The sequence below is a fragment of the Myripristis murdjan genome, chromosome 20 (assembly GCF_902150065.1).
Source record: "Myripristis murdjan chromosome 20, fMyrMur1.1, whole genome shotgun sequence".
In the NCBI taxonomy this organism is placed as follows: domain Eukaryota; kingdom Metazoa; phylum Chordata; class Actinopteri; order Holocentriformes; family Holocentridae; genus Myripristis; species Myripristis murdjan.
This window is the reverse complement of record NC_043999.1, coordinates 2884118-2896262: the sequence shown is the minus strand read 5'-3', so window position 1 is coordinate 2896262 and position 12145 is coordinate 2884118. Positions and strand designations below refer to the sequence as shown.

The 12145-nt window shown below is 42.0% G+C and overlaps 1 protein-coding gene across 1 annotated transcript; it reads left to right on the top strand.

Annotated features, from left to right (window-relative positions):
- The first annotated feature begins 4312 nt into the window (after window positions 1–4312).
- hus1 (HUS1 checkpoint clamp component) lies at window positions 4313–11875 on the top strand. The gene is made up of 8 exons (XM_030079718.1): window positions 4313–4500; window positions 5800–5927; window positions 6647–6823; window positions 7063–7170; window positions 7267–7341; window positions 7633–7732; window positions 10219–10353; window positions 11193–11875. Exons 1-8 carry the CDS (start codon window positions 4449–4451, stop codon window positions 11273–11275), a joined length of 858 nt encoding a protein of 285 aa, XP_029935578.1. The 5' UTR covers window positions 4313–4448; the 3' UTR covers window positions 11276–11875.
- Window positions 11876–12145: the final 270 nt, after the last annotated feature.

Here is a 12145-nt window from a genome sequence, read left to right as displayed (position 1 = left end):
CGGTGTTTATTACAGGTTTAAGGCTAAAACAAGTGGACCCTCAGAGCTGAGCAGCATCTCAAATGAACCTTCAGGATGCAGCGTTCAGATGAAAAAAAAAAGCAGAGAGGTTTGAGGAGAAGTTAATTCGTGGTGGACACTGTTCGTCTTCCTGCAGCGATGTGAGGATCACTGTGATGGAAGGAAGGATGAATGTGTGTCTTTTTGTGGTTCTGGTTCAGTTCCTTGAAGCCACTGGATAATCCTCCTCCCATGTTCACAGATTCTGGTTTTAGTTCTTGTGGTGTTCCATCCGTGTAATTCAGATCACACGGATATTGGGTTCCATAAATGTCATCAGTGGCGTTGCAGTTTATGATCGTCTTGCTATGAAAGGCTCAGCCTGACTGCGAGGGGTGGAGAAAGGGGAGGGGGTTTAGCTTTCTGATTTTCAGTGTGAAGCCACCTGTGATTGTAACGCTTCTCTCCAAAAAGCTCCAATATCTGTCTTGTGTTGGGTATACTACATGGTTTCCCTCAGTGTGTGTGTGTGTGTGTGTGTGTGTGTGTGTGTGTGTGTGTGTGTTTCAGAGGAACCAGCCAGGAGCTCAGATCCAGCTGCTGATCTGCAACCAGCCAGTGACAGCCAGCTCCTCTCGAAACACGCCTCTGAGTTTAGGACTGAAGATGGTGAATCTGACCGGCAGGAGACCAGAGAAGCTCAGTCAGGTTTAAAAACACTGAATGAACGTGTTTTCAGTCCAAACTGCTCTGATGTTTGAGAGGAACCAGCTTCCTTCCCTGTGAGCAGGAACACAGGAGAGAAACCGTTCAGCTGCTCGGTCTGTGGTCGAAACTTTAAAGAGAAAATCATCTTAAACAGTGCATCTTTATCACCAGATTTTCAGAGGACTTTCCATTTCCCTCTTGATCACATTTGATTTAGTTGTTCCTGGGTAGATGATTTGGGTGTCTTGCCACAGAAACAAATTTATCCTCCACAGTTTTTCTGCGTGTTGTTGTCGCCTGGAGCTGATTTCCTTTCTCCTAAGACTTATTAATTCATTTTAGTGCTACAGACCCCACTCTGTTTTATTTGAATAATATTTTGTGCACATGTTTTGTACTCAGCTCTCTTGTTTGATAGTTGATTTTGGTGCTGTTATGTTGCTAATTTGTTCATTTGAATCTTGTAATATGTCCATAATATGTAATATGATGTCACCTTGTTTTGCAAATAGAAGTTTTCAGATTTGGGATTTATTTGTTTAATTTTCAGATACATTTTCATCACCTACATGGGACTGCTGACATTTCTGATTCTTCCTTGGAGTTATATTGTGGTACACAGCTCTGTTTCCTGAGTTCATGACAGAATATCATGTCAGAGATTCAACCATTTCTAAGTTTTGCATATTTTAATATCTACTTAGGAAAGCAAGCACTCTAGTTCAGTGCTTGAACTTTGGGTTTCCCCTAGAAAGGCTCATATGAGGCCCCAAAGTCCATGAAGACCTTTATCACAGTCTTGAAGTGACACCACTGTGTGTTACGATGATAATACATAAGAAAAACTTTTCAGCCACTTCTCCATGCTAAAACAGTTTACTCTGTCTTGCTTCCAATTCTTAAAAAAAAAAAAAACAAAAAAAAAAAACAGTTTTGCAAATGATGTTTGAAAATGATAGAGTTGATACTTGATACCACAGTGAATCAGTTTGGTCACTGATTGCATGTGAGTTTGCAGATGTTGATCAGATTTACCAGGTTTAAGAGACGGTACACACAAGAAACCAGCACTTTGGAATATGATCTTGCAGATCTCTCTTTGTATTTATTAAGGCATACGGTGACAGAAAGATGTTTTAAGTACAAAAGGATAAAAGTCCTGGTCCACCTCCACAGTCCGCCTGCAGGAGCTTCTCTAACCTCCCATTCTAAATCAATAGGCATTAATATGGAGTTGGTCTCTTTGCAGCAGAACAGCCTCCACTCTTCTGGGAGGCGTTCCACCAGGAAGTTGTTGCTCTGTAACTTTACGTGGTGCCGCCCCCTGGTGGCCGAGTCGCTGTGGTTCCTAAACGCTTCCACTTTGCAATAATCCCACTTCCAGCTGATGGTGGAATATCTAGGAGGGAAGAAAGTTGAGCAGCTGACTTGTTGCAGCTGTGGCTTCCTGTTCCATCACTATTCCAGCAGCACGCTGGAACTCAGTGAGCTCTTTAGAACCAGACGCTCTGTCACTGATGCTGGTAAAGGCAGACTGCATGGACTGAATGAAACACCTCCACACTTCTGTCCATATAGTGCACGTGTTACAGCACAGAAAAGTCATGACTGTAAAACAGCTTTCTGCATAAGTGAGTTTGCCTTGAACTGTTGAACTTTGTGTCTCTAACAGCAGAGAAATGACTCTCTGGTACGGCGAGCACAGGGCCGGTGATCACGCAGCAGCTGCAATCTGGAGAGAGGAAACACATTTGCAAGCCGGGATGCTCCAATCAGGATGTAGCAGGCCAATCCTGATCAGTTTTTTGTCTTTGTTGTTGTTGTTTTGTTTAGACAGAAAAAAATGTCCCTAATTACAACCGTGGTATCCTCTTTAAAGTGGGGTTACCTATATTCCCACACTATCACACTGTCACTAGGCTTGGGAAAAGGTTACCCAAGTACAGCGTTAATGAAATACTGAGAGGGGAAGTCCTTTTTGTTGTGTCTTCTGCTTTCCAGGGTTTTGGCCCACGCCTCAGTCGCTGACGGAGTGAACATGGCTTCAGCTCCTGCTGCAGCTTCACTTTCCAAATATTTCCTCTGGTGAAGCTGCAGGTGTAGGGATGGGTATCCTGCAGATTTTTAAAATATTATTACTCTTTTTGATACTGTATTTTGCAGTCTATGAGGAGGGCATGATTTCTATCAGTGGTGCAGTTCCTCAGGGTCGCCAGTAGGGGTCGACAAAGTTCACACATCACCCAAAGCCGCTTGGAGTTTGGACTCTCTCTGACTCTGCTCCAGACGTTTAAGAAGCTTTGAAAAAAAATGAGCTGGGAGCAGAGATTACACACAGAGGCTAAACACCACTTCCTTAAATCATAATTCATAAATAAAGGCTGTCAGGTATTTTATTTTTCTCTAAAAAATTCTTCCACTCACCAGGTCTACAGGAGACAAGACGCACCAAGACACATGAAATGAAATGAAGATTAAGAGTGGAGTAAAATGAGTGAAAGCCACATCTACTGACAGGCTAAGACATATTTTAAAATTCCCAGGTAATTTCCACCTCTTGTCACCTCTTTCTCTCTTTCTTTCTTGTAATAAAGGTGAAATAACATACGTGTAAAACAAGCAGTTTATGAAAAGGTAAAAATGAAACCAAACTGACAACGATATCCAATGTGAAATGAAATAAATTTTAACTCACGGAATAAATTATTATTATTATTATTATTATTATTATTATTATTATCATCATCATCATCGTTATTATTATTATTATTATTATTATTATTATTATTATTGCTCTTCCAAAGCAACTGGCAGTTTTTTTCATATGTTTTGGGAGTGTCCCCCAGTGGCTGTTTTTTGGAGGATGGTCGCTTTTAACCTCTCAAAGTTGTTCAAGATCAGACTACCCTGCTTGCCTGCCACTCTTATTTTGAATGATCTGTCAGATCTGGTTTTGACACTGGACAAGAAAAGAGCACTGTTGGCTGGACTTACGGCCGGGAAAAAACTGGTTGCCACACGCTGGAAACCTCCGCACTCACTTTCTTTCCGGGCGTGGATTATGATGTATCTGGACATTGTCTATCTAGAGTTGTCGACAGCCAGAGTCCACGGTGCTAAAGAGTCGGCAATTAACGCTTGGCACACACTTCTTACTACTCTCCGTGGATTTCCGTTGTGATGTGTGATAGGGGGATGGAGTCCTGGATCCAGGGAGTGGGTGGGTCACTCTTGGGGATTTTTTTTTTTTTTTTTCCCTAATATTTATATTGTTTGTTTATTGAGTTTTTGATTTATTTATTCTTATACTTATTGGTTAATTATTTTCTTTAATTTAACTGCTTACTTATGTATATTTGAATATCACTGTATATATAGGTATATGGATATATGTCCTTTGACTTTTTGTTTCGCTCATGTGCCTATCTGTACTTTATTTTTGCAATAAAGTAAAAATTTGATCAAAAAAAAAATATTATTATTATTATTATCATTCATGTTTTTTTTTGTATTTAATTTAATTTAATTTAATTTAATTTAATTTAATTTAATTTAATTTAATTTATTTACTTTACACTGTAACGCTGACACGCAGGCGCAGAACCACAGTGTCAGCGGCTGATGTTCCAGACGGACTCTTCACGCAGACGGACCGGAGGCGCTGCGCTTGAAAAATAAACCGCCAGCAGCAAATCCAGGAAACTCTTAGAAAGTTAAAAAACAAAACAAAACATCTGAAAATGAAGTTTCGAGCCAAAATCATCGACATCGGCTGCCTGAACCACCTCACCCGTGAGCCTCTTCCATGTTTCCTGACAGAGAATCAGCCGCTGGACGGAGGCTAGCGGCTGCTAGCTGCTCCGTTAGCCTCTCTGTGTGTTTAGCTCACTTCAGCAACACGGACTTTTATTTTAGTTATTAAAAATATAAACCAAGTTGACAGGGAGTCTTTTTTCAGTTGAGCAGCGCCTTAAAGCAGCTAACATGCTAACATGTTGGAATAAACTTGAAATGCAGCGTTAGCCGAACAGCCATGAAAACACAGCGGGACGGTCATTTCAGCCAAAAACTCAATATTTCATGTTTTAATTTACCAAAAAGATTTTTACTCAGAAAAGGTAGATAATGTTAATAATAATAATAATAATAATAAAACTTTATTTGTATAGCGCCTTTCATACAAGAATTGCAGCTCAAAGTGCTTCACAATAAAAAGAACATTTGAAAACATTAAATAAAACATTAAAAAGAAGTATTAGTATACCGTTAAATAAATAAGGAGGTGCCAGTTTCTTTATAGTAAACACGAATCCATTTTTCATGACTTTTTTTTTTTTTTTTTTTTTTTTTTTTAATGATGAATTTCAAACTCTGCCATCCGTGTGGTGAAGTGTTGGTTTTAATTTGAAGGGTCAAACTGTGGAGTGCGTCCAGGCCTGCAAAAACCTTGGAACAATAAATGACTCCAAACTGGGATTTAATGAAAACTGTGAAGCTGTAATGAGGTTTAAAACGTAAAAAAAAAAAAAAAAAAAAAAAAGAGAGACAGCAGAGTTTGTTTCTGTCTGAGGAAACTGTCCTGACCAGCTGATTTCACCCTTAAATCTATTTTATCTCTGTGTGTGGTGTCATGGTTTGGGAAGCAGACTTAAAAAACAAAACAAAAGCAAAAAAAAAAAAACAGAAATAACCTCCAGCAGATTGTGAAAATGTTTTCTGTGGATCTTTGCACATTTCTGTCTTGTTTTCCTTTGTCTTGTTTGTACTCTTGGCACTTTCTAACTTTTTATTCACTGTGTGCATGTTTTTTTTTTTTTGTTTTTTTTTTTAATTATTATTAATTAATGGTATTATCTTTTATTTCTACCTTGTTTTACTGACCTTGTTTTTACAGAGGGTTCCCCTTTTAGTATTGAATACTGTTGTCTCTTTTGTCCGTCACATCTTGTCTTGAGCTGTTGACTGTGTGTGATGAAGGAGGCCGACTCACTGAGTGTAAACCAAATCTAGCCACAGGTACACATCACATAAACCTCACTTCACCTTAGACATGTATGTAAGAGTCTTGTTGTGCTGCTGCTTCCCGTCCAGGCGTGGTGACGACCATCTCCAAGCTGACGAAGACGTGCGTCCTGCGTCTGACTGCAGACAACCTGTTCTTCGTTCTGTCTGGGAAAGTGGCCAACGGAGGAGTCAGCATGTGGTGTGAGCTGTCCCAGGTACACACTCAGGTTTTCTTCATTATGTTTTTGTCTGTTCCTGTTTTTATCAGACAGTCACAGTGGAGAGAGAGACAGGGCAGAGAGAGGGGACGACGTGCAGCACTTTAACACTTTATTTACAGAAAGGAAGAAGGACAACAGGTTGCAGAGAACACCGAGGCTGCATTTATGATCCCCTGGGATAAACGAGCACTTTGAGGCACAACCCGGTTCATTTTTGCGCCTGGCTTCAGTCAGCGGTCAGGAGAGAAGTAGCTCTGAGACTCAGTGAAACTTTCCATGAAAATGTTTAGAGTTTGGCTTTAAAGGAATATTTCAACATTTTGGGCAAAATAGCCGTTTTTCTGACGGCACGTCCGAGCGGTTCAACCGAATCTCTGGACGTCTGGAGGTGAAAGTAGCATCCGAGATCTTGTCTGAAAAAGGGGATTTTGCCCAAAACGTTGAGTATTCCTGTTAAATATGGTTGATATCAGCTAAGGTTGCCACACCATGAAGGAATAGTTTTAGAAGGTCAGATAAAAGTGGCAGAATTTCAAACCAGGACCACAGTGGGAAGCCCTGCTCCGTGCTATATGTTTCTGTGGTGTGCCACTTGTTTGATGTGTGGTAATGTTTATTTACCCAGTTTTCTGTTATTCTTCACTGTATTCTCTCTCATGTTACTGCAACAAGCCGGTGTCTCCAGTCACCTTCTTGTTAAATGTCTGGATCAGGTCAACTTCTTCGACGAGTACCAGATGGAGGGCGTGTCCTCGGAGGCCAACGAGATCTGCCTGGAGGTGACGGCGGAGAATCTGTCCAGGGCTCTGAAGACCGTGCAGAACTCCAAGGTCGTCAAGGTCAAACTGACCAAGAAACACTGTCCCTGCCTCACGGTGGCCGCCGAGCTGGTGAGAGCACGAGCCGCCGCGTGTGAGCGCACGCCAACCCCGAAACTGCTCGCTTCCTAAATCTGTGTTGAGATGCTGCAGGCAGCTCACGACCAAGCTCACGTTATCGAAACAGAAAATCAACCAAATGAATCAGTGATAACAAAAACAGTACAGAAATTAATCAGGATTATTAATCGGGATTATGATGAAAGATGAAAGTCCTGAACCACGTTAAAAGCTTCCCTCTCTTCCCTCAGCCGACTCTGTCCAGCGTCAGCCGAGTGGTGACTCACGACGTTCCGGTCGATGTTATTCCCAGAAGACTGTGGCACGAGTTCAAAGAGCCCAGCATGCCGGACTTTGATGTAAGATGCCTTCAAACGCCGAGCAGAGACGAGACGCAGCGCCTGGCAGACTGAAGGTGTCCTGACTGTGTCTCTTTCTCTCTCCTCTGCTCGCAGGTCAGTATTTACCTGCCTCCTCTGAAAACCATGAAGAATGTCGTGGACAGGATGAAGAACCTCTCCAACTTCCTGGTATAATTTCTTCTTCCAGAACAACCTTCACGTCTGTTGTTTCTGCAAGTCTTTAAAAAGGCTGAAAATATCAGACACGCAGGTCTTAACGTTTTCAACATGTTCGGCGGTTTGCTTTCGTTTTTCTTCTGGTTGTTAAATTGGTGAAAAATCCAAATGCAGAAAGCTTTAAAAAAAAAAAGAAAAAAGTGAAATGTGCAGATACGCAGAGGTGAAATGTTAGCAAAATAATCTACAGCTTTGGTTTGTGAAGTTTAATAAAGTGTGTGTGTATGTGTGTGTGTGTCTCAGGTAATAGAAGCCAACCTGAATGGAGAGATGAACCTGAAGATTGAGACAGACCTGGTGTCTGTCACCACTCACTTCAGAGACCTGGGCAACCCTCCCTGGGGTAAAGATCCAGTACTAAAAAAAAAATATATATATATATCCACTGTGGAAGTATTGCGATTCAGTATTACAGTTTAATATGATTTCAGTTTTTTGAATCCTCCTCTAGTTTGTGTGTGTAAAGTCTGATGAGGCTGTGATTCTCCTAGAGGTCACTAGAGGTCATTTTCTCCAGCGACGTCCAGTTTGACAAAAGTCTGTGCCTGCAGTGAAATGGCTGCTATGGGGGCCAACATCATCACACAGGAATCAAATGTGGCTCATTGAATCCACAAGAGTCTCAGCTTTCCAGTCAAAGCCAACTGATGCAGCTCCAAGACTGTTTAGGCCCCAGTCTGCACACACACACCATTTTACAACAGGCCACAAGAACACATGTGGACTGCAGGCTTTGGGGCCCAAACTGCATGGGATTAGCAGAAGGTGGGCGTGTCTGCAAAGGGGAGAGAACCCATTTTCATTCACACAGCTGGAGGTCAAAGGTCAAGGGACCCTGCTGGAGACGACTGTTTCCTTCATATGGCTTTACTTTAAATCTGTTCACTAATAATTTTTTTAAAAAAGAATCGCGATTGAATGAATTTTTTTTGCTTGTCACTTTACTCTTTCATTCCCTCATTCATATCTTCCCACCCACCATCCTCATTTTCTTCTTAAGCATTATTACACGAGACACTTCAGTGATGCTAACGGAACTCGGCGCAAGCGCCTCGTTCCTGGCCGCATCACTGTCATGACAATAATAACGGTCAAGCACACCCTCGAGTGTAATAATGCGATTATACAACTATTACCAACAAAATAAAATGTATAATCAAAATGTATTCATACTGTGGGCATTTCGCTGCCAAAATGTAAAAGTTTTTTTTGCTAGTAGGCCTATTCTCTCCGTTTCAGTGGAAATCTGAGAGATCTGACGTTAACTAGTCCCTGTCAGCCAGCCAACTTGGACTTACCATGTTTACTAGACATCGTGATTTCCCAAAACTGAATAAATACCACAGATAGATAGCAAAAAAACTGCTCTGATAGCTCAATCATGTTGTTACTAGAATATCCGCTGGGAAAAAATATTTTTTTCATGGACTGATAGTTATAGCTACTTCTGCCGACTTCTCAGTCATTTTTAATCTAACAGGTGCCGTGACAGCGACTCAGCAGCATAGCTGATCTTTAGTCTATCTACAACCATCTTATAAGAACAGTTAGGCTATATTTAAATATAGGCTACTGCTTTCCAGTGTCGGCACCACAACAAACAATCTTTTCATAAAGTCACCGGCAGATGTTTTATTCAGCTGGGGGTGTGTCACTCCAATTTGACGTCAGCTCCGATTAATGTGGCTAAGCAGCAAAAGTAACAGTAAGCAGTCACATTAAGGCTGAACAGAGTTATATAATTTCAACCCCACCTTTCAGGGGCTTTTGCTAATCACCTTTTCAGGCTGTTATCAATTTACCTCTGAAATAAAGACGACAGTTTTCACAGATGTGTTGCTTTAATAAATGTTCACTTCAGTGTACAGATGCAAACAAATTGACAAATTAATTCAATCAATGGCCTAGGCAACTCATAAAGACTAAACAAATTAATAACGATTAATAGGCTAATTAATAACTGATAACATTAACACATTAATAACAAGAAAAAAGCTATAGCCGCACATCTCCGTGGAAAATCTTACAGGTACTGTCTGTGGTGCTGACTCCGCATTTCATTCTCTATTGTAGAAATTAAAGTTCCATAAAATTCACGGAGGATCTTGTTCAGCTCTTCTTTACTTGCAGCTGAGAAATCAGCTGTTTGCCGGTGTTTGTCAGGTAGTCTTGTAGACATTTGACGGTCCAAGACGTTGACCGGGCCATACCGGCTTCATTTCCTGACCTCTCCAGCTGATCCAGCTCTTCACTTGTCACTCTCGCGTATCTCTCCTTTTTCTCTTCTGTCTCGTCTTCCCCGTTCAGCCGTTTATCCAAACTTAGGTCGCCAAATAAATTAAAATTGACAACAAAACGGTCCATTATGCAGGCTAACAAAGTTGACAGCGGCTTTTGATGCGGGTTTTCAGTGAAACGTTTCTTGTTGCCATGGAAACCACACAGACTCGGGCAATAACATTGCCGGGCGGAGTAATATTTTCAGTGAAGAGGTTTTTTTCATTTGAGCACATTCTAAACGTCTGATTGACCAATCAGATTGCTCGGTCGGATCTACGTGTTGTATAATTCTACTTCTTCTTCTCCCCTCCTTTTATTTCTTTTCTGTCTTCCTTCCTGCTTTCTTTTCTGTCCTCCTTCCTCATCTTCCTCTGCTTCCCTCCTCCTTGTTTCCCTTGCCGGTCACCTTTCCTTATCCTCTCCTCCCCCTCTATCACTTCTCTCCCTCCTTATTTTCCTCCTTCCCTTCTTGGGTCTAATCTCCTTCTACCTGTTTTCTCCTCTCCTCTTTCCTGCCTTCCTTCCCTCCTCCTCCTCCTCCTCCTCCAGGTGGTGAGGGGTCCCAGGACGGGGGTCGGTCTCAGGGCAGGGACCCGGACTCGATGGCCCACGCCAGAGTGGACATCAGGAAGCTGCAGCAGTTCCTCACAGGGCAGCAGGTCAACCCCAGCAAGGCCATGTGCAGTAAGCCGCTCGCTCCCTCACACTCATCCTCTGTTCACTTTGTCTCATGGCATTTCATTTCATTATGTGTATTTTTTTAGACAGTAATCACTGTGCTGTATTAGCCAAGCAAATTTTATATTAAGTGCATTTTTCATCAGCAAAGATTTCAGTGAGCCTCAAATAAAAAGGCAGCTGGAAAGATGTCCAGTTCAACGCTGAGCAGACATTCAAAAAAGATGCAATTAAAAAAAAACAAAAAAAAACATTAAAATTAAACCAAATTTTTGTGTTGGTGTACTAGGGTTACCATAAGGAGAAAAAAATAGGCATCTCAGCAACTTATGAGAAATAAATTTGACAATTCTGAGATTATAAAGACACAAATTTACTTATAAGTTACCTTATACTCTTATACTCCTAAAGGCTCCACATGTGCTGCCCCCTGCTGGCCGTGTCTCAGGCCTGCAGCTGATCCCCTCAGCAGATTCTGCTCTGACATGGGATTCAGGAACAAGGAGATCCTGCTGATCTGAGCCCAGAATCAGCAGATTGTTTTCTTCTGAATCGGCCCAAGTCACAGCAACGTCTCTTCAGAGTTTTTCTAATAAATTTGATTTTTTTCCCTCATAAATGTACGGCTTTAATCTCAGAATTTCCAGGGTTTGTTTTGCAAATTTGCGACTTTATAATCATAATTTTTTATTTTTTTTCTCATACATTTTTGAGTTTTTTCTCGCACACACCTTCAATCTCAGAAATTGAGGTTTTGTTTTCTCTGAATATTAGCCCTGCCTCCTCCTGGTTCATTTTTTCACGGTTGGGTTTTACACCCCTGCCGTCTTCCTCTGTTCCCTCAGATATCGTCCACAAGAGGATCGTCCACCTGATTCTGCTGCATGAAGACGCCTCGCTGCAGTACTTCATCCCCGCCGTGGCCTAGACGCTCCACAGTCCTCAGCAACAAGTTTCCCCAACAGTCGGCTCGGGGGCACAAAACACGCCGCCAGCCTGTTTCTGGTGGTCGCCCTCATGACAAGAGGTTTCCTGTTGATCTGGGATACCGTTCAGACTGGGTATCTACCTACCTGGATATCTTGGGTGGACAGACACACCTGGTGTTATCATGCGTCCCCTGTAGCTTCGTCTTTCCCCTCTTTCCCTCCTCTGATCCCTCTCTTTTTTTATTACTTTCCCCTGAGATGCATGTTAAAACTGAGGTGTGAACAGGCTCTGGGAGTCTCTGCACTGCCCCTAATGACTGTGTATACGTACTGTACATCCAGTGGCTCAGTGCTGCTGCTGGATGCTGAGTCCTGGGATTCACTTTGGACCAGGTGTACTGTGAATTTCAAAGCAAGTTTGAAGTAGTTTCAGGTATTGACTGCAGGTATTTATACCCAGAAGAACAGAGGACTTTCAATTAAGGCTGCAACTAATGTTTATTTCCATTGCCAACTGAATCTGGCCATTTTTTGAGTAATCAGTAAAATAGCTGCTCTGTAAAGTGTGAAAAATAAAGCCAAAGTCTCGTGTTAAATGATCAGAGCTGTAAGTGATTCCTTCAAATAGCCGTCTGTCCACTGTGAGTGAGGGCTGTCCCCACCACTGCCAGCTCTCTCACTATATATCACATAACGTCCTCATTTTGTCAGACAGCGTGGATTTGACTTTGGTTGTCGTCCTCTGTCCAGATAGTGAGCAGAGCCCTGATGTCCTCATCTGACCAGGACTGCCGCTTGTTCTCCATTTTTCTTTCCTTTGTTATGTTTCTGCTCCAAAGCGAGCTGCTGCGCTGACATCTGGACTGATC

Coding starts and splice junctions, on each gene's coding strand:
- hus1 (XM_030079718.1), top strand. CDS start 4,449: ATGAAGTTTCGAGCCAAAATCATCGACATCGGCTGCCTGAACCACCTC. Junction 7,171..7,266: donor CCAGCATGCCGGACTTTGAT/GTAAGATGCCTT, acceptor CTCTGCTCGCAG/GTCAGTATTTACCTGCCTCC. Junction 7,342..7,632: donor AGAACCTCTCCAACTTCCTG/GTATAATTTCTT, acceptor TGTGTGTCTCAG/GTAATAGAAGCCAACCTGAA.